The 20,705-nt window shown below is 36.7% G+C and overlaps 4 protein-coding genes across 4 annotated transcripts; 2 read left to right on the top strand and 2 right to left on the bottom strand.

Annotated features, from left to right (window-relative positions):
• The first annotated feature begins 619 nt into the window (after window positions 1-619).
• LOC131797478 (beta-1,4-galactosyltransferase 1-like) lies at window positions 620-6,913 on the top strand. Its single transcript, XM_059115103.2, has 7 exons — window positions 620-1,296; window positions 3,126-3,256; window positions 3,694-3,810; window positions 4,414-4,601; window positions 4,800-4,922; window positions 5,206-5,307; window positions 5,568-6,913. Exons 1-7 carry the CDS (start codon window positions 813-815, stop codon window positions 5,716-5,718), a joined length of 1,296 nt encoding a protein of 431 aa, XP_058971086.2. The 5' UTR covers window positions 620-812; the 3' UTR covers window positions 5,719-6,913.
• Window positions 6,914-6,947: 34 nt separating this feature from the next.
• LOC131797479 (ubiquitin-conjugating enzyme E2 G2) lies at window positions 6,948-10,631 on the bottom strand. The gene is made up of 7 exons (XM_059115104.2): window positions 10,471-10,631; window positions 9,928-9,963; window positions 9,600-9,645; window positions 8,841-8,959; window positions 7,824-7,964; window positions 7,437-7,474; window positions 6,948-7,149 (listed from the first exon to the last, which is right to left on the bottom strand). Exons 1-7 carry the CDS (start codon window positions 10,511-10,513, stop codon window positions 7,072-7,074), a joined length of 501 nt encoding a protein of 166 aa, XP_058971087.1. The 5' UTR covers window positions 10,514-10,631; the 3' UTR covers window positions 6,948-7,071.
• Window positions 10,632-10,658: 27 nt separating this feature from the next.
• Window positions 10,659-12,915, top strand: LOC131797480 (U6 snRNA-associated Sm-like protein LSm5). The gene is made up of 6 exons (XM_059115105.2): window positions 10,659-10,734; window positions 11,052-11,147; window positions 11,718-11,745; window positions 11,952-12,024; window positions 12,320-12,336; window positions 12,737-12,915. The coding sequence occupies exons 1-6, from the start codon at window positions 10,692-10,694 to the stop codon at window positions 12,750-12,752; spliced, it is 273 nt and encodes a 90-aa protein (XP_058971088.1). The 5' UTR covers window positions 10,659-10,691; the 3' UTR covers window positions 12,753-12,915.
• Window positions 12,916-15,427: 2,512 nt separating this feature from the next.
• On the bottom strand, window positions 15,428-19,073 carry LOC131797443 (uncharacterized). The gene is made up of 3 exons (XM_066160675.1): window positions 18,938-19,073; window positions 17,351-18,387; window positions 15,428-16,877 (listed from the first exon to the last, which is right to left on the bottom strand). Exons 2-3 carry the CDS (start codon window positions 18,375-18,377, stop codon window positions 15,775-15,777), a joined length of 2,130 nt encoding a protein of 709 aa, XP_066016772.1. The 5' UTR covers window positions 18,378-18,387; window positions 18,938-19,073; the 3' UTR covers window positions 15,428-15,774.
• Between the last annotated feature and the right edge of the window lie 1,632 nt (window positions 19,074-20,705).

Below are 20,705 nucleotides of genomic sequence, written 5' to 3'. Positions count from 1 at the left end.
TTCCCGTATTTTGGTTCCTGTCCTTCTAGGAAAATTAGAACGTCACCGCCTGCGAGCGATACGGATTTTTCAGTGTTTTAGCAACCACAATCCAAAAAATATTCGACAAACGACCTTAAATTAGGAATGGTTTTGCCGTTCATTCATCAACCTGACCAAGTGGCGCGAAAGGCGAGTGACGTGTCATCAGCGATATAGAACACATGTGAAAAAATACGATATTCTTTCATGTGTGCTGTTACGGCTTTTGTAAGGGCTGGAAATCCCTGTCTAACACCGTGGTTTATATGATGAAATCAAATTTTTACCTTTATATTGTAAACAAATGATCGCATAAGGCCGAGTGAAATCAAGGATTAGTGTCACTTGTGTTTTCAGAAGTTGCAGAAATTGTCCGCGTTGCTGCGCGACACGGCCTATTTCTGGAATTTTCTAAAACTCGCGTGATATTGACTCATAATTTTACTCGGCCCATGCGATTACATAAACTTATATAATTGTATGCACTGTTATATATACTTATCAAAGACAAGAGTGATTATGAAACCAAACAGATTTCGTGAACTAGCCGGGGATCAAGGGGGTGATTGTCCCAAAGATTCAGCCTCCCTTTCATGACCAAATATGCCTCGTTTTGGTTGCAGTAGATGGCTGTGATGGCGGAGGTTTATTGTCTCTAACTGACAAGATATGTTCTCAGATTAATTTTCCCCCATAGCTTGAAGTGGATACTTTTTATGGCGCCGTATACTGAATTTTGTGGTCTTAAGCTCACTTAAATCAAAGTGTTGGACGCTATTGAAGTGGATAAAATGGTTGAGTTGGACAGATTGAAAAAATTCATGATATGTACGTTCGTCATCGCCACGGCTTCATTTATTGTGATGTTTTACTACTCAGTCACTTTTTCGAATTATAAGGCATTGGGAACGAATTATTTAAGAGGGTTAAAGAGGAACAATCTAAGCAAAGGCATATATTTACCAGACTTGATTCCTGGCAGTTTCCAAGAGTCGTCAAACTCAACTGGAGAAACACAACTTACAAATTCCGGGCAACCAACTTTGAGCTCGAATGAAGTAGAGATCCCTAAAGAGTCAGGGCAACAGAATACACAGGATCTAGACAATACTATCAGCAGTTTTAACCAAGTAACGACTCGGCATACGAAAACGGAAAAAGGACAAAGCACATCAAATACCAGCGTAGCCATTTTCACTCCAACTAAAGAAGCCGGTAGCAATGAAAATTCTGATCAGGAATTGAGTTTATGTCCTGAAAAATCACCATCTTTAGGTAAGCTATGTTTTGTTTTAATCATTGATTATGTGTTATAGCCTTAGTGACTGAGGGAGAAGCTGCGTCGGACAAACATTTTATTTGCTTTAAGACTGTTTTTCACATGAGTTGCTCTCTACCCGTGCATTGTAGCTTGACTGCTTAACGTTGCGATAAATTTATAATTTACTTGGATAATAAAATTATCATCAACTGATTTACACGGGTCCTCTTTTGAGCGATCCAGCTACGCAAGTCTTAATTCATCCTAAATTGCAAGTTTATTGGATTTTTTTTATCAGTTTAATACCATTTAACACCTCGTTTTTCGCTTTTACCTGAAGTATTTAACCATGTTGCATAGAAACGAATCTCCTTCTTTCGAGAATGATAGTAATTAACATGCATATTACTTTTACAACGCAAAAGGTCTCCAGCAGGTCTTGTAAATGATTGTTTATTTAGAATTCTCTTAACTCTTGCTCAACGTGGCACTGATTCTCCGATCAATTACTCTGTTATGGGCTGAGTGCAAGTGAACAACGATATTGATTCTTGTTGGAAATATTTAGGACGAAACAGTTGTCGGTGAGAGAGACTCCAAGCCAGAGAATCATAAATTTTTACTTGCAATTTTTCCTTAAACAGGAATAGAAATTATGATATCATTAGCAAAGATATATCTTGCCGGAGTATGCAAAATATATGGTATATAAATGCAATATTTGACCTTCCTGTTCTTCCAAAATTTCATCTATAGGATCACTGTCTCAAACAGCGCTCTAAGATTAATGATGAGTTTATGAAACTGTACAAATAATATTATAATTTTAGGTAAATAGCTACTGTTTAACTTCTCTACAATGTCTCAACTTAAGCAGAATCAACTATTTGATATTTAACAAATATATTCTGTGTTGCTGTGCTATTCAGTATAATCACAAATGATATCAAATGTGGTGAGAATCAATCAAATTGCACAGAAGACCCAGCCAAGTGTATCATTGATGTTCTTTCTATATTTTGACACATCTTCTCTGATCTAGCGAGGTACAGACCCATAGCAACATGGAATCTATTTGTCTTACATGTTAAAAAAGAAAATGTTGTGAGTGGTGATGTCACCTGTGTATGTCCTCCAAAAGATCATGAACAAAGTGCATATAATTCAGCTTCTCATGTAAACAGTGTTCAATACATAAGCAGGAGTTTCTTTAAAAGTTTTTATAAATTCTTGTGGCTGGTGAAATAGTTGTCAACAATCACAGAGGACTGTGCATTCAAATACTAAAGAAAATATGTAATTCTTAAACAGGGGTGATAAGAGGATTTACTGAGCATTTTAAGGGGAGATGGGGTGGCTAATACTGGGCTTGTAATAAAATCTGTGTCTCAAGAAGGATTTATGAAGGGTCAGGATGAAAAAAGGGATAGCGAGGTTCAGTGAGGCTTGAATGTTTAATTGAAATCTTACAAATAATGAAAAAAACACAGATATCTTGTATGTTTACTTTTTGTACTCCAGGTTTGTATGGATTTTAATGTAAAGATGAATTTTTAACCTTTTTAGCCTATTAAAACACTCTCTAAGAACTAGAAAATCACTTTGTGGAGCAGACTGTATGGTGCTGTTTTGAAAACTTCACAAGTCTGATATTACATAGGAAATTTTTAGGGTAGCCTTCAACACTTCTTGTAATATCTATAGTCTCTATCAAGATGGGAATTCCCTTCTGCAATGGTATGACTTATGGTATATCTCTCATGAAAGAAACTGCAGACTACACCATTCCCTATCTTGTGGTAGGAATAAATGTTTTGATAATAATTTTTTTACTCTTTTTTAGTTGGACCTTTGTATGTAGACTCAAAAATTCCTAAGATAGAAGATGTTGAAAAGGTCATGTCAAGTGATTTTAATGGCTGGGTTGACCATGGAGGTCATTGGAAACCAACTAAATGTAAAGCCAGAAAGAAGGTAATGAGTTCAATTAGTTCTGTTCAATTGAAAAGCTCTTTGGACTCTTTAACTCTCAAGATTTCCACAGTGGTTATACTATGCATCACATTTCATTTGTATTGTAGCATTGAACAGAAAAGAGAGCTTGCAGTTTATGTATGGATACTTAAATAAAAATAACCAAATTAGTACATTCCAGTTCAGGAAAGGGAAAGTAGAGGCATGATTGATAATTGAAATATCAATAATCTCAAATAGTTTCCATCTACCTTGTACTCAAATTATGTATTGGTTATGGACTGAAAAAAAAATTTTGCTGATCACTCTTTATAGTGTGCTGAATTTAATTTGGTAGTTATTATTGTCAAATTTTTTAGTTTGCTTTTCATGGTATCTATGTATTTTGGTTGGAGAATCAAGATCTCCTGGTCATAATTATTGTTATCTCTTGTCAGCTGGCCTTAATTATTCCATATCGAAAGCGCTATGAACAGCTGAAGATATTTGTTAGACACATGCACCCTATTCTTAAACGGCAGAATTTGGACTACAGAATCATGGTTGTAGAACAGGTGTGTTACAATTTGCACTTGAAACAGTATGCACTAAGTCTCACTCAAAACTGAGGTGTCCTGCAGTATTCTGAATTGATTTTTATTTGTCAACTTCAGAAAACAGGATAGTTGTGGCAAATTTATAAGAACCTCAAGACTCTACTACCTTTGGATTATTTTATTTTTCCTTACATTTGATCCTTAATCACTTAAAAAATGGACTTTAGGTGTCACTGGATAATGGTTGATTGGCTTTCTCATTTTTCTCTGATTCAAATATTACTATGATTGACAGTTTTTGTCAGATTTACTCTGAAACTCAGAAAACCATTAACACTTTGATTTGAATTTGAGGTAAATTTTTTAACAACCTATCAAAATAAAGTTTAAAATGCAAGCTACCTTCAGAATCACAAATGCATTGGCATTGAAGTTTCCAGCTCAGTTTTCTGATGCTTAATTGGCTTTTCCAAGAAACACAGTAGTTGCTCAGGGTAACAAATTGTCCCCTCAAAGTACTAGGTACATCAGTTGACCATGAAGTTTAACTATTTCTCTTAAAAGTTTCACTTGCCTTACTTTTTACACTTGATGTTGCTAATTTTTCTTTTTACTATCTAGGGTGGAACTACCATTTTTAACCGTGCCATGCTTTTTAACATTGGCTATAAAGAAGCTCTTAAGTTTGATGATTTTGAGTGCTTTATATTCCATGACGTTGACTTAATACCTGAAGATGACCGAAATGATTACAGCTGTCCCACATCACCCAGACACTTGTCAGTTGCCATAGATAAATTTAATTATCGGTAAGTAGTTATGATCAACAGCCTTAAGAATACTTGTATGGTCTTCATGAATCTCAGCAAGCAGCACTTATCTAAATCTATTGGTGTATACATATTTATTTGATGGTATTTCTGACAGTGATATACACAATTTCCCTGTATCCTTGTAAATTTTGCAGAACATTTACTAAATAGTTCTTTAAATTGTTCCTCTTTCAGATTGCCTTATTCAACTATTTTTGGAGGAGCTGGTGCTTTCTCCCGAGAACACTTTGAACTTGTAAATGGATTTTCAAACAAATTTTGGGGATGGGGAGGGGAAGATGATGATCTCTACAACAGGTGAAAGTTTTGTTTTTTCAGCTGCTAATTTTTACAAGTCAAATTTTGCATCATGATGCAATAGGACAGTAAATCAGCCCTTCCCTACTTCCCAAAATTTTGCAGCAACATAAATGTTGATTCTCCTCTCTGTTCATTTATAAACACACTCTCTCACTAATTAACTCCTTTACCTGGGACATTTTTCCTTATCATTGATGCTTAAATAATGAAGTTAGCTCAAGTGTTGCTTGAGGCCAAGTGGGGAAACTCCTGTTGAAGCCATGTTTGCCCATTATTTTAGGATATCAGCCAAGCAACTGAAGTTAACTCGGCCATCAATGCAAGTAGGAAGATATAAAATGTTGAAGATGTTTCACACCAGTGGCAAGGCAGATCCAGATAGGTAAGTTTTTGACAAAATACTTGTTCATACTGATGTAGTCAATGGTAGCTGAGAAGACCTCTCCTACTGGTTAATTAAAAGTGAATTCATCATCAGAATGAAATCAAAGTTGTTTGTCAGTCAGGTTTGTTTGTTATTTTGGTAGAAAATGTTCTTTGTTGTGGAATGGTAACAGCATATTTCAGTCAAGGCGTCCTCTTTTGTTGTTGTTGTTTTCTGAAGGTGCACATTTTCATACCAGATGTTACTTCATTCCACAGGTTTGCTAAACTAAAAGACTCTGCCCAGAGAATGCCTACTGATGGAATTAATTCTCTTCTATATAAAGTAGAAAATGTAACAGAACATCGCCTTTACACTCAGGTTACTGTAGATGTACGAGAGGCTATGCCACAGAAATTACAAAATTAACCATCATACAGCAATTCATTTGTGCAAATCTACTATCAGAGTTTGTAGACATCTGAAGGTAGTCAATCCAAAACTCTTAAAATCTGCATCGCTTAAAAGTTCATTAGTCAAACCTAGTGGACGTAAACAAATCAAAGTTTGGATTATTCAATGTGGCCAGCCCTGGTATGCAGCATAACACCATTGTAAATTTTACATGTTTTGTAGCCCTACATGTAAATAAGCAAATTGGTTTAACATTGGAATGATAGGTGATTAAAATATTTTATTTTTATATCTGCACAGCTAGTTGTGAGTAATATACAGTAGCCTCTGCATAGGCCCTCATTATTAGGACTTCGGCACAAGTGTTTCTTCATCTGCAGGAAAGTATGAAGCCTGGAACAACCCTAGCAGGGGGGAGAGGTCTGTGAGGCAGAGAAACACGCATCTTGCAACCCTAATAATGGGAGTGTGCTTGCAGGCAAAATATACAGTAAAACTACTCCTACTCTGATATTTATTTGCTCTTTTTTACCTCTGCCTCTTGCACTATTTAAACCTCATTAGCTTCCATTTTGGTTTTTACACTGTGGTTTACAAAGAAATTGTTAGCAGTGGAAGAAAAATTTTGCAACTCTCTTTGACAAGTTTCTTCACCACTTTGTATGTCAAAACATTCTCCTTACACAGTGTGCTAACAAAGGAAACCTTTGTACACTATGGTATGTGCAGCTTAATTTTAATTAAAACGGTTAAATTGATTGGAATAGACAGCATTACCTCATCAACACCATGATTGTATACAGCTAGGTTAAATTTTAAAAATAGAGCATAAATTTGTCATAAAAATTAGTTTGTATTTAACTTTTAGCAAGTAATATTAACTTCTGCTAAAATCATCAGTCTTAATTACACATATATAATTAAGCCATTTTGCAAGAGAGTTCAAGGCAATTATCAGTTGGCTTTCCATCAGTATATTCAATTCTAAAGTACAATAATTGCCATTACTCTTGGTAAATATTCCTATTTTCTGAACAGTATTTGAAGAATAACTTTCCTGATTTTGGCTTTATGAAGACATAAGCCTGCCATGTAGTGGAGTGACATCTTAGTGGTACAGAAGTTTAATAGAAATGCTCTGTTATTTAAATAGGAGAACTTTATATTGTTGAATTTTTATATAGTTATTAAACTACAAAAAATTAAGGAAGTGATCTTGTATGTGTCCTCACTACCAGTCTGTGTTCCTGTGCCCCATTTGTTTTTAATTTCATCCTAAACTCATTAATGGTTTCACACTTCTTTTTGCATTCACTTTTTATACAATGCAACAACCACTAATAAAGAATATTAAGCATTTTCACATGCTTATTGAAGACCTAGAGATTTCTTTACAATCTGTCTTGCTATTTCATTGAATTTTTCTCGATTTTCTCTCCACATTTTCTAAGAGGAAAAAAGGAAACATGAATTAAGGTCTAAAACCTGAAAAGAAAAAGAACTGTCATGCAGAGGTTCAGATCATTTTTACCTTGGAAGAAAATATTCAAACGTAATAAGTTTGAACCACAACATTTACATGTTGTAAAACTATTATGGACTTGAAGAGGGTTCCTCAAAGTATCAAGAAAAAAAAAACCATACAGAATAAAGAAGAGAAAACAACCACAGCAAACATTTTATATCTCCTTCACACTGGAATAAAATAATGACCCAATCATAATAATACTCACCGAAGCATCTACATTTGCCCCACTTTCATCATTTGGTTCTGTGACAAACAATAACAAGGGAAAGAACTTAAAACAAATATGAACTCAAAGGTGAAAATGTGGTTTGTTGGTACTTCTTAGATGGACAATAATTATTGTCCTCAATGATCTGTCCAAACTTGCCAGTACAGAAAGGTAGGCAGAATAGAGATTAGAGACAAATAACACTTAATAATGCAAAGGGTCCCACACAATTTCTTCACAGAATTAGAACTTACAGGGTACTAAGTGTTCAAGTTCAAATATTGAAATTACTTTCCATTTTCAACATAAAGCTAGGTAAGATACTGGTACTCTCCACTGCATGTAAGTCTATATTCAAAATGGGACTATCACCATTTAACTAACCTGCCAGCATACTAACAACAGACAGAAGTATTTTCTCTACAGACTGAACAGGACTCCATCTTTCAGCACTACTCTCATACCCCATGGGATCATCACCAGGGGCATGTAGAATGGAGATACACACTCTTCCATCAGGATAAACTTTAAAAAAGCACAACAGAAACAAAAAAACATTCTGTAATTGAACCATTTACACAATCATCCAAAATTATAAATAAGCACACCGTGAGGTAACATGTCCTATGAAACACCATCTTCATTAAAGGAACACAACACTACCTCTGAATGTGGAGCCTTGTAAGGCCTCCAATTATCAGGAGATACAATGTACATATATGTAGAAGGACACTGAGATGATTTAGTTTGTTCTGATAACTTCTTCTGCACTCCCCTCAAGTAAGAGATACAACTCTCAGATAATTCAGCAAGATGAATTTTGTGATTAAAAACCAAAAGCAAATATAATGAATAATAAGTGGAATCATGATAAATCTCATACTCCACAGATAAACATATGATACATGAGAACAATTTGCTCATTGTACAAATTTTCTTTTGCCCCTGTGAAGCAGTTGAAAATTCTACCCAACCCACAAAATATCTGCATGTATTACCTTTTAACACTTGATCAGGGTGCATTTAGTTTTCCATAGAAAACATACTTAATAGGTAACCAAGGTACAGCAACATTGACAAAGGATGGGGAAGAGGGGTGCTCTGTTATATCACACGATACAGTAGATACAGGGGCCAGTTTACATTATCAACACAGTTGATGAAACTGAATAATCTTGTTATACTACCCCATTGACCAGCAGTATAGTTTCTTATGAAACTTACCCCCTTTATCCATTTCTTATACAGTGTGTCTGTGAACAAATTGTCTCAATAGGTTTTGATTTCATGATTGTAGATCTGAGGGCATCTAAAAAACGAATTTCCCATTGTAAAAGGACTTTGCAAAGCTTGTTCAGTCCCATTTTTAAGGTCATACAACAGTACTTTAATATTACTTACCATTAGGATGGAACATTTCACATGTGAACTTCATTTTTGGAGGACTCAAAGGATAATCAGGAGGGAACACAAGTCTTGTGGTAAAAACACCTCCTTCAAATGGAGTTCCTTCTGGGCCTCTATAAAGAAACAAGGATTGACTCAGACTCCTGTAAACTTATAACAGTTGGGGCAAATATGACACTGTGGTTAGCCTGCTTGCCTCACTCCATAGTGGCCAGCATTCCCTCCACAGGAGGTTCAAGGACCTGCCATCACATGTAGGTTGAGTTTATTTTTGGTTCTCATCCTTGCCTAGAAGGTTTTCAAGGTTCTCTTATTTACCTTCCTCCACAAACACTAACAATCCAAAACTCTAATTTAACCTTGAGGGCAGCAGAGGAGAACACCACTTGTGTGGTGCTACTTTCAATTCCTTTCCTTCACTTTATTCAATACATGAAAAGATGGGGAAACAAGAAATTCAGTCCAATTGACTGATACAGAGTTTCACAGTTCCCTGACAACAGTGACTATGGATAGTAATTATTTCTTTCTGTAGAGGGGATGCTACATGTAGTTCAGAACTGAATATTTTGAGGTTTCCCTGACAATTGAGAGGTTTCCATTCATACTCCTCTAGACAAGAAGAGGCACAATGAAAATTATCCAACCCAAAAACTAAACAGTGAACCAACTATCACCCCATTATCCAGTGTTTATCATGCTATCACAATAACACATAACAATAACAAACGCAACAAAAATTTCCTCACTTACGTTATCAAAGCCTCCCATTCAAAAAAGTTTTCCTCAGATAGTGGTCCTTTAAACAAACAAAAGCCATTGTTTAATTAAATTATTTAGCAATTAGTTTTATTTATATATTGATTTTCATTTGGAATAAGCAAAAGAGAAAACCATTTTCGGAAAAATTATCATTTTAGTTTAAAATTCCTTAGGAATTTTTCTCCCCTACTTTACCCAAACATACAAATTAATCTGAGATTCCACAAACAAAAATCAAGTTGAACATACATGTATCATCAGATATATTTAACACCCAAATAACTGTTATCAACTAAAAGAAACTTAGCAGACAACACACCTGCAAGAATACCTTCTGGAGAGTTCAGGGTTAGCTCTGTTGAATTGAAACACAATTTAATTAAAGTCTTCAATTGTTATTAGTTCAATTGTCATTAGTTCATTCAAGAGTATTAATTTGCTGCCATTTTTCGTTTCCTTGGGATGGATCCAATGAGAGTTTAAAATATCGATTAGCAATTATTCAACGCTAACTCTGATTACCGGTAATGAAGCGCTTTTCGAATATAATAAAATGCAATGATGTGACGGATTGTAATCTTATTCTGTAGTTACACACATTTTAACTGTTTTGACATATCCTTTTCTAATTTCAGACCTATTCATTTCACGTGAGCAGTATTTAAACAGTTCCCAAGCTCAAAAATAAATAACCTACGTCATTGTCTACATTTATGACTAAACATTCAGATGATCAGTTTCTAAACTACACAAATTTTTAAGTTCTCTAGCAACATTATATTTTTTGAACCTAGGTGGGAAAAATTACGAACTGTTGAAATAAGAATCAGTACGAAATTTTCAACTTTTCGAGCTGACTTACGTTTATACTCAGCCATAAGCCTCTTGAGAGCAGCTCCTGCCATTTTTTTGTGCGTTTAGTTCCCAATGGCCAAAAAAGCTGCCTATTTTCTCAAGGAAACATCGCGTCTACACATCACTTTCTCAGAACTTGTTAGCCTTTGTACAAATTAGGAGCCCACTGAGATTTGGCCAGCAAAGGTGCTTACGAACCGAAAGTACGTGGTATATGTGGATAACAAGATGGCGGCTGTTGCAAACGAATCCCAATTAATTCTACCGCTAGGTGAGTTTTACGTCTGTTTCCTTACGATTTATTACTTTAAACATTGACGATGGGTACGAGCTATAATAAATAGGTAAAATTTAATCCTGCTATAATACAAAAAGTGGACAACTTCGTCAAATCCAGTATGGAAATGCGTCGTACACTTTTACCTTACAATAACACGTGCAACGATCGTGATTTATACTTAGCTGTCAAAGTATTAATTGCAGAAATGTTCGGCTGATGTGGAAGTAGATTCTCCCATTTGCAGCTATAAACAAATAATGAAGCAAAGTGAAAATAATTCGTTTGTAAAAAGTGTTTGTTTCTATCAGAATTAATCGACAAGTGCATTGGATCTCGAATTCACATTGTCATGAAGAGTGATAAGGAGATTGTCGGAGTTCTTCTGGGGTTTGATGATTATGTCAGTATCCTTTCTGTCTGTTGACTACTTGGACAGTAACATATGCTGGTCCTACCAAATAAAACTTAACTAAATTAAACTACGCTTCAGAATAATTTAAATTAGTACAAGCTATTGTTTTTGGTCAACGAAAATGTAAGGAAAAGCTGCTGGCCTGTTAGAACCCCAATCCTATTATAGTCAATTCTGTGGACAATTTTAGTCCCCACCTTAGTCACTTTTGGGTGAATGCAATGTGTGTAATCCCAACTTTGTCACTTTCTGTTTATGTAACTACCTTATAAAGCCTTTTTGATAGGCCATTTTTAAATCCCTAGTTACCAGCATTTTCTTAACTCCAGAATCCCAAAAATGTGTGAGCCCATTCTGGTAACTCTATTAAAAATGCAACACCATTGCGCACAATAGTCAATTAGTCATAAAAAAATGTGACCCCATCCAACAGCACTCTCCCAATAGCCTATTACAAGGGTGTACCCCTTAGGACTTTTGTCCTTACTTCCTTCTGTTTGAGGTCTGTCATTTGTTTTATTTTGTGAGAACAATTTGCTATTCATCCTTGATTTGTTCTCAGACATTGTTTTAGAAGATGTTACAGTATTGTAAGTATACAGAATTTCAACTTTTCGCAATCTAATTAAGAGGTGTACATTGTGCATGCATTACCAACAGCAACTTTCTCTAACTTGTAAATGGATTTAACTATGAGACTTGAAAGGCATTTCTCTAAATACCCTCGCCCCCTCCCCACAGACATGATTTATGAGATGGTAAGATCTAGTGGAAATGTTATGTTTAATTTTGACAGTGAAAGCACACCAGAAGGACGAAGAATGACAAAACTTGACCAGATTCTGCTCAATGGGAATAACATAACCATGGTATGTAAATCTAAAAATGTTGATAAGATTTTTGGTCAATGTTTACTTAAAGTAATCATAGTGAAGCCTTTGTTTGTAGGCACTAGGTGCCTTTGTCGTTTATGGAGACAAAGCTTACCAAGTATGTGAAAGAAATCACCACAAACCCTGTACACACATAAACACTGATGTAGTTACCTGTTTTTTTTTCTTTTTCATGGAGATCTTTGCATCATGTGAATATTTTGTACAGCGTGAACTGCTACCTTAAATTTATTATGTTTTTTCATGTTCCCTTCCCTTAATTTCTTTTCAGCTCATTCCTGGTGGAGAGTATCCTTTGTCAAATGACTTGCAATTGTCTCTCTTGAACTGCAAATTTTATCATTTGTAGGAGGTGTTTAAGTATTTTTGTCACTTTTCTATAAACTTGGTTCTCCTTCTTTTAGTAGTCCAGGATTTCCACCTTTCCTTTTTTCCACCAAAATATTCAGATTGTAAGATAAGAATTTTTGTCAGTAAACACATACCATCCCTTTGTATTTTGATTTGGTTCAAGATTTTACACGAGGTTCTTTGCTCACTTGTTTGTTTAAGTGTTACATCATTCTTTTCTTTCAAGTTTTTTTTTCCAGTTTTTGATATGGTAAATAACATTACTTTCAGTTGTTAGTGACAAATTCATGAAATTGTTGCTTGGTTAATCAGCATTGAATCCTTAACAAATTCACAGGGGCCCGGAGATATGATGTGTGCAACAAGCATGGAAAGGAATCAGCCGCTAAAATCATACATCTGTATATACAATGTCTGTTTTAAACAGATACACTCAGAGATCCTTCCCTCATTTACAGCTGTATTAGTTTCCAAGTGAAAAAGAAATAGAATTAAAGAAAACATGTGGAGTCTTGATTCACTGATTAACTACTCAGGGATATCATGGGTGGGGCTGTGACAAGACCCCTCACTTTCCCATTGCTTGTGTGGCTGGAAGAAGGGAAGTTTTTTCCTACACAAAGTGCAAATTTTGAAATGGACAAACCCCAACAATTGCACATATGTACCAAACAGGCCGCAAACCAATACACCAATTAGAACTGGTTTTAATTTGTTGTCTGGTTTAGTCCTTGCTTTTTCCCAACTCTCAAAGTCCCAATTCAACTAAGAAACAGTGGATGGACTGGCCCTCCTTAAATGTGTTACTGCTAGGTTTTTTCAAAAATTTTAAGCCTTTGACTCCATGGAATGACTGGCATCCAACTTCTCCTGCCAACAACACCCCTAAATCAAAAATTGAGGTCATGAGAATGAAGGAAATGATCACCTTGGCATCCCCTTGGCATTGGCGGTACAGCGATTGAAAGAAAGTCAATAGAGGACTTTAGAGACCATCCTTGTGTTCAGAGGATACAACATGAAAATAGGAATTCCACTCAGACCATCGAAATCGAATTGGTTACACAGGGACAAGTCCTTGCAGTTCTCGATTCGCTGAACATAAACAAAGCCACCGGCACTGATGGAATTCCTTCAAAGGCTTTAAAAACAGGTGCTAATGAATTATCCGCTCCACTAACCACCTTGTTCAATTCTTGTATTAACAAGAATGCATGGCCTAGTGAATGGAAGTATGGGCATTGGGCCCCAGTATACAAAAAGGATGACAGGAATGCAAAGGAAAACTACCGGCCCATAACTCTCTTACCATGTGTAAGTAAAGTTCTTAAGAAGTTGGTTGGAGCGCAGATCAACTCTGGCTTTGGTAATCGCATTTACCAACACTCATCCGCTTATCGCAAAGCTCACAGCTGCGAAACAACATTGATCAATTTAGTAGAAGATTGGAGACTGGCGAGGGATCGAAAACAGGTTGTGAGCATACTTTCAACTGACATGTCAAAGGCATTTGACTCGTTACACCCACCACTACTTCTGAACAAGCTTGAAGCGTACGGTTTTCAGGAAAGCGCTATTCAACTTTTAAACAGCTATTTAAATGAACGGAAATATCAAGTAAAGATCGGCCGTCATGTTAGTTCGAGCCGATTCGTGAGTCGTGGCTGTCCTCAGGGTTCCGCGCTTGGCCCGTTGTTATGGAATGTTTTCCAGAATGACCTATCCTACTGCCTAACAGCGAACTTGTCTATGTATGCCGACGACCATCAAATTTACCACGCAGGAGCAGACCAGGCAGCTGTGACTTCCCAGTTAAAGGATAGTGCCAACTTAGCAACAACGTGGTACGATTCTAACTTATTGGCGGGAAACCTCAAAAAGTACCAAGTTTTGAACTTGGGCTTCACTCAAAATGACAGCAATATTTGCGTGAATGATGTTGTGATTGAAACTAAAGATAATATCATACTTCTAGGAGTAGTGTTAGATTCTAAGCTAAATTTCTCTGAGCATGTAATCTCTATCTGTAAAAAAGCCAGCCAGAGAATTGGTGTTCTAATGAGACTACGTAATTTAATTCCTATGAAATCTAAGTTAATATTATTCAAAAGCGCGATATTACCATTCCTCACGTACTGTCACCTAGTGTGGCATTTTTGTAAAGCGAGTGACACTCGAAAGCTTGAAAGACTACAAGAAAGAGGACTTAGAGCGGTTTTCAAGGATAATAATTCTAGTTATGAACAACTATTAGAGAAGGCAGATCTGCCAACACTACTAAATAGTCGCTTACAGGATCTGTGCATCCTTATGTATAAAGTAAAGCATAAACTGTGCCCTGCATATATAAGTAACATCTTTAAAGAACCAAATGGTAATTACAATCTGCGGCAAGCAGATTTCTCTATACCTAGGTATGAGACAGTCACCTATGGCAAGCACTCTATTAGATATTTAGGGCCTAGGCTATGGACAAAACTACCCAAGAGTATCAGGGACGTCACAATCCTCGTCGTTTAAAAGCAAGATACGCCAACTCAATATAAGTGAACTTTTAGATGATGGCTGCGCAGGCTGTAGCCTTTGTTCATTTTGACTTCTGTGTATTTTTACTATAAATCTCTTAATGAGTTAACTATAGATATTTTACCTACTACTGTATATAGTTTTTTTTAGTTTGTATATTCTCCCCTAATTGGTGTCCCCAAATTAGTAAGGGATTTGTTCCCTGGCTAGACGGTTTTTGACACTTTAATAAAGTTTCTATTCTATTCTATTCTATTATTCCCCTTGGGAAATATAGAGAGAACAGTATGAAGAAAATGTATACTGACGTTAAGGTACAAAAGGTGTCCTAGTTTGTCCAAAGCCTGCTTTCTTTCACACCATTGTCCAAAGTACAAGCAAGGAGAGCAAAATGGTACCTAAGCAAACATAAAGGGTTATGGAAAAGAAAACATAGAAACATTTTTTCTTCTGCTCTATGCCTGTTCTTGGGATGTTCTTGACTATGAAGGAAAAAACCTACAGGGTAATGTACAGATGTATAAGTGTCTTCTGAACCTGAGGAGGCTACTGAGGAATAATTGAAGAGAAAGGAAAGTAAAACAAAAGAAAGCATGGCACTGACAGCAATCAGTTGTCAGGAGCCAACTTCTGTTAAGCTACATGCATTATACTGTTTTATTTATTTCCAACAATTTATTCCATAGAGAAATTTATTCAACATTCATTCATTAATTCTTATTTTTTTCATCATTAGAAAACCAATCTCTAAATACTTCAATTAGCTCAGCATTGTGCGTTGCCATATTTCAGATGTGTTTTTCACAGTAACAAATTCTGCACAAAATCACAAAACAATGATAACTTGAGTTAAAGTTTCTGTTTAAGCCCATCAATATTCAGCACTTTACTCCTCTCCTGTTCACTGTTAAGGATTCTTGACAGCCTGGTGTACATGTTTTGAAGGGTCTTGGGTGAAATCTTTGTCAACAGGTTTAACTCTTGGATCCAGAAGTGTTGAATCTCTTTCTTTTGAAGTGCATCCCTCAAAAAGGTCACAAAACCTGTAAAATGCTCTGCTAAGCTGTCTTGACCCCAGTCACTGGTTGTTTTGTTGTACCAGAGTAGACCCATTTTGAGATGGAATGATGTTAAAGGTGAAAATGTTGCTTCTTTGTGGAGAACTGTGCTTACCACTTTAAACAAGCTGTGCCGACAACCATGGTCTTTGTCCATGTCTTTAAGGAGGGCCTTCTGCATTAAGGTGTATGACTTGATCCAGGCTGTGTCCTGGACCACACCCACTGGTAGATAACTGGGTTGAGAAGATGGTGGAACAAAATACTCACTGCCAAGTTGAAATGTTGGCACAAGCTGAACCTCCAAAGCCTTAGACTGCTTACTCATGCAAACTTTCACACTAGTGGAGTTTGAAGCTTTCAAAGACATTGTTGAAGCTCCTTCACTGTTAATACTCTGCACAGCACTGGTAACTAGCTTGAAAAGCCAGTTTTGGAATTTTACAGGCACAAGGAAACCATCTGGATTGGAAAACTCTTTGTAAGGAGAATTTTCTGTTGCCTTTATACCTGCATATCCTGCATCATTTACTTCAAAATCAATGAGGCTGTTTTTTGCGTTCAAGGCAAGGAAGATAACAGCATCATCAGCATCAGAATGTGTGGTTTTCAAATTTTCATACAAACTTCCACCATATTCAAAGTTACTAATGAGATCAGATTCCTCCATGCAGCATTTCAGCACTCCATCTTTCACAACCTGCTCCACAATTTCCTTACACCACTTTGTATCTTCATTGAGAATTGTGCCTAGGCTGTCAAGGAATCTTCGCAAGACTTGCAAAAGATCTGTAGAAGTTTGTGGCATATTGGGTTGACATAGCTTTGGTTTCCCTGGTGATGTGACTGGACAGTTTTCAACTCCATTGCCATTTGTAGTCATTGGAACTGTGACTGAATAAAAAGTTATGTGTTTTAATATGCCATGTTAATTTTTCCAAACTTTAGATCCTGGAAAAATTAAATTAGATAGGTCTCTGACCACCATACAATCTTTTGTCCTACAAATGTCAACTATTGTTATTGCTGAGTACCACACAGACTCCAAGTGATTAATAAGTAACTTCTTCTAATATCCATGGAATATTCAGCCAGCTGGTGTAAAGAATATTCAAACTTATCAGGTACAAGTTGTTATCAGATCTAACATCAAATTCTCATAACTAATTTACAAGGAAATCTGTAGCAGCTGGAGGGGAGAATTACCTTCAGATTTTGGGAATTAAAGGGTTCAGATGGCTAGGAATGAGTGAGGGGTACCACACATATATTATTTTTTTGTACAGAAGATTCTTATATGTTAAGACCCAAGGTTATCTCACAGGTAAAAAATGATAAAAGCAGAAACCAATCAAAGAGACACTTACTGTTACATTTAAGGACTTTATTCCTTTCTTTGTCACTGTCCAAAATCCTGCGCAGCCTACAAGCCATGTTTTCCAGAGTTTTACCAGGTACATTTTCCAAGAGGTTGATCCCTTCAATCCAGTAGTGATCCAGAATCTTGCTATTTACTGCAGCATAGAGCAACTCCAAGTACTCAATAAACCTCTCCCCAAGCATGTCTTTATCCCATGAAACCTTTGCATTAGTGTTGTACCTCAAAAATACTGTCTTTAAATGGTAACTTGTCAGTTTAGCAAAAGTTGCCTCTCCTCTAATGATGCTTTTGATAATTCGGAGAAGTTCATGTCTACAACCACCATCCTCTTTATCCATTTCTTGCAGTCTTGCTTTCTCCTTCAGTGAGAATGACTGTCGCCAGAGAAGCTTGCAATCACAGGTGGCAGCCGTGTTCCCTGTATAGGATTTTGCCACAAAGTAGTCCATGGCACCAATCCTAAATGTTGGGACCAAATCAGCAGACAGCTTCTTTCCCAAGTTGCTGTCTGTGATATCAAGCTGAACGGCTGGGCCATGCGCTCTAACCTCCATCTGAACTGGTAAAGCAAGTTCATTAACTGCCTTCTGAACAAGGCCAAAGAACCAACTTGCTCGCAGCTTCTCAGGGACAAGATAACCATCTGTGTCTGTATACTTCTTTAGTGGTGAACCATCTTTTGATACCTTTAACAGAACAAAACCAGGGACCCCAGCCTCCTCTTGTATCACTTCCTGTTTGGCAGTCTGTAATACTACCATGACATCCACCTCATCAGCTGCTTCAGTTTTAAGTCTTTCATACAGGCTTCCTGTGTATTCTAGCTTACTGATGGACAGGGGTTGTGAATTGTCAAAGATGTACTGTAATACACCATTTTTTAAGTAATTGTCTACCAGACGCTTGGCTTGATCAGTATCCTCTTTACTTATTTTCACATGGTCTGCAGAGAATCGCCTCAGCTGTTGAGTGAGCCCTGCAGTTTTGTCCAAGTTTAGTTTGGCTTGAAGCATGATTACATAGCTGAAAAAGGAGGAATTCTCCTCAGGTCATTTTCAATGAAATAACTCCACAAAAAACCTTTCGCAAAAAATTACTTTTTTTTAACCTTGTTAAAAAAATGTCATACATGTATATCTGCTACAGCTCACAATTTCTTCTCTGTAAAGAAACTTCAAATCAAAATTATAACTAATATATAAAAAGTGAACAAAAGGATACTGAGCTATTGAACAGGAAGTGAAAGGAATTGTGCTAAACTGGGATTTTCCCCCTTTTTTCGATGAGACATATTGTAAACTGTAGGTGGCACATCCACTCCCTTAAGCAGAATGCAATTCATGCATATTTAATTTTACTCGAATCGCGTTCAAATCAATCACATGAACACTTGAACTAAATGCGAGCTGTAGTTTAACGTTTAATTTGCGAAAGGTTACGAAGTTCAGTTTTTTCTGGTCCTTGCCAAGAATTCTATAAAACACTGCAGTCCCAAGAAAGAGAAAATGCGAATAACTAATTGTGTCACTTCACCGACAGAAAAATAACTTCCTAGAAGTAACTACGTACTTACCCAGCTGTCTCCACCCGCTAACTTTTCCCGTCGGCTGAGAAACTGTATCTATGAGAACACAGATAAGTCTCCCCTTGATGTGAAAATTGAGAGAGAAAGTCGTAAGAGAGAAAGTACTTCTAGGCGACACGCTGATTTTCTAAGAAAGACAGTAGTCACTTCCGGTTTTCGGAGTTTCCCCCAACCCCCCGCCCGCCAGTCGAATCATACTATCGTTCCCAGTGCCTTCGTCTCTACGCAAAGTACAAAATACGATTGAACCTTTAAAATAGCGAATATCTCTCGATACTTAAGCAGATCGAACGATAGCTTTCTATCTGTGTAGAAGCAGTAAAATATTTTCTAGCCAGTCCTGGTTATGGCGAACCCCCATGTTTAAATCTGAAAGCGCGTCACCTGGTCAGATACATTTAAAGCGTTCGCACATGCACAGACGTTTGACCGCTATTCTTCTCTCTCATTTTTCTTTTCTTTTCTGCAGTTTATTGAAAAGATCAGTTACCAGCCAGAAAAGTACAAATGATGTCATTGACGTGTCGTGGCCCGCGAAAATTTGAATGTGGCAAATAGTTTGACATACACCTGTTAATTACATAAGAGGGTCTCGATTAATTGGGTTAACTGTCAGTCGTCAATCGGCCAAAAATTGAACTGTCAACTGTCTAGAAAGACAAATTTTTACTGTCAACCGTTTAAAAAGCGGCTTAGTAATAACTTTCAAACGCTTTAAAAGTGTTTCAGATCTCTCTATCTTAGCCGCCAATCTGGTTTTATCAACTGAGTCAGGAGCCATTACTTATGGGCTCCTTACTCAGTTTATATAATTATATTGGCCACTGCAGCCTTTCCCTGCGTTTAGGCAGTTCGGAAAGCCGCGAAACTCCAGGAAAAAAACTTATTTTCCAAATCGACACTCTTAATCCCCACGGTGCCAACGAACGTTTTTAATTCAACTATATTATTCTTGTTTTTCTCGTCGCCATATTACGACAGTCAATTGCACAGGATTTTGGAGTATTGTATTCTCTATAAAGGACTTTTCGCTAGCTGTCGATGAATAACAGTGGCCAAGAAGGTATCATACGTGACAACGTCATCACTGCTCTTGCAACCACCCACGCCTGCTATGAATTTTGTGATGTTTTGACCTACTTCCTATTTCTTCTTTCTTAGAGGATTGATATCCTTATCTCACAGATCTTTTATTTTTGTGTTAAACTGCCAGAAAAATCGCTGTTGTTCAAGGAGATACCATTTTAATCTGCCTTGTTTACTATCAAAAAGCAGATTCATACATCTGCTAAACAGCGCTGTTATAAAACTCCAACTTATCTGTATGTGGGTTAGGAAGCAGATATTAACACTGGCTTTCTGTGGTGGCTGGGAGAGGGGGGAAGGATCATGAAATCTTCCACCGTTAATATGAGGGGATAAACAAAACACATACTTAAGGGGGGGATCACGTAAAAGCTCCGTTGTCCAACGAAAAAAATAATATACACCCACCCTCCCTCAGGTGATAACTAACGACCGGCCACCCTAGAGCTTAATAAAACCGTTTTCGAATTTAATTTACACAAGAGAATCAAAACTGTATATTCTCTAGATTTACTTCAATAACTTTGACCATTTTCGACATTTCCCAGCACGACTTTTTCTGGCCTGTTATTCAGCAGTACCTACAAATGTTTACCTATGACTGAAGTCATCTTGTCCAAATTTTATGGGAAATAGGTTTTGGTGGAGACTTTAACAGTCAAATTGTTTT

This window comes from Pocillopora verrucosa, chromosome 13 (assembly GCF_036669915.1).
Source record: "Pocillopora verrucosa isolate sample1 chromosome 13, ASM3666991v2, whole genome shotgun sequence".
NCBI lineage: Eukaryota > Metazoa > Cnidaria > Anthozoa > Scleractinia > Pocilloporidae > Pocillopora > Pocillopora verrucosa.
This window is presented reverse-complemented; position numbering and strand designations above follow the sequence as displayed.